Consider the following 1320-nt stretch of genomic DNA (forward strand, 5'->3'; position numbering starts at 1 on the left):
TAAAATGATAGGAACATACACCCCGAGTTGAATTCGCCTGGAATTGTCCTTTAACATTGAGTGGCATTCTCCTTTATGGTACCCAACTTTCCTGTTCTGTTGTCCGTCCGCGCAAGGTCACCCCCCCCCCCTCATCGCTATACCTGCTCCTGAGCTGCAGCCGGTTGGAGACAAAGAGGTGGCACAGGCAACACCTGCCCCAGCCTCTTGTCAACAGTAGCCTGTGTGTCGGCGCAGACAGCTGCGATCACAGCTGCTCTCACACACACACACCTGAGGCTGTGTGATGCGCCAGGCGAGAATAAACCCTACTCAAAAAGCCAACCGCATCCCCCCCCCCACCTCCATCTCCACCTCCATCTCCACCCATATCCTTCAAGGGTTTTAGTTCAGTGAACCTCAATTACACTCAAACTACTTCAGTGGAAAGGCAGCGGGGGAGGAGGAGGGTGCAAGAAGAAAAAAAAAACGAAAAAAAAAACATACAAACACAAAATGTACAACAACAGAAAAAGAAAAACACACACCTGAAATAGCTAAGAGAAGCCAAAAATAGCAACAACAGGGGCGGTCGTGATGGTGCAGATGTGTGCTGCTGAGGGCGGCAGGGCGGGGGGGGGGGGGGCGGGAGGGCTGGGGTCAAGTCGAGGAGCGAGTGGCTGTAGTGGTCCTCAAGAAATGTGCGGCCAGCGTTGCGGCCACAGTTGCCATGACAGCGGCACATTAAGCACCCTTTTCAACAGAGAGACGGCCATTTTTTAAATCAACAGTGGCAGGGTGCTGCGACAGCCTCAGCTGCCCCCTCTCTCTCTCACACTCCTACAACCCTTTGTGCCCATGTCTCTCCCCCCTCCTTTTTTAGTGTTTTGTTCATTTATTCGTTTTCATCTTTTAGTAGTTAGGTACTCCATGGTGGTGTTGCGGTCCCTTGACACATACATAAGCTGAGGCTTCTCTGTTTTTCGGGCTTCCCGGTCCAGAGTTTGTTGTTTTTTTAATTTTCAGTCTTTGTGTGTGTGTTTTTTAGTAAATCCCATAAAATTTTCAGAGCCTCTTCGTGTCAGTCCAGAGGCAGCACGGGTCGAGTCCTCAGCCCGGGAGGCAAACTTTGCCCGCAAACAGCAGTCCCACTATGGTGAAGAAGATGGAGAGGACAAACAGCACGTACGACGAGCCCACCACCGTGTTGTTGGGAAGCTTGTACGGCTGACCTCCCACCTCGTTGATATAGAAGCCTATGGGGAAGATGAGTGCCGCCATGCAGAAGAGGATCACTAGGAAGAAGGAGCAAGAGAGAAAATATTAGTTTACTGTTCACAC

The 1320-nt window shown here is 50.9% G+C and overlaps 1 protein-coding gene across 1 annotated transcript in view; it reads right to left on the reverse strand.

The window, feature by feature from the left end:
* Positions 1-441: 441 nt before the first annotated feature.
* mosmoa (modulator of smoothened a) overlaps positions 442-1320 on the reverse strand; it is a 37945-nt gene continuing 37066 nt past the window's right edge. The window contains exon 3 of the mRNA XM_085784283.1: positions 442-1274. Coding sequence (XP_085640409.1) covers positions 1090-1274 — 185 coding nt within the window. The 3' untranslated portion in view covers positions 442-1089. The remainder of the gene's footprint in view (positions 1275-1320) is intronic.

This window comes from Trachurus japonicus, chromosome 8, assembly GCF_045865225.1.
Source record: "Trachurus japonicus isolate A0001 chromosome 8, Traja_1.0".
Classification (NCBI taxonomy): domain Eukaryota; kingdom Metazoa; phylum Chordata; class Actinopteri; order Carangiformes; family Carangidae; genus Trachurus; species Trachurus japonicus.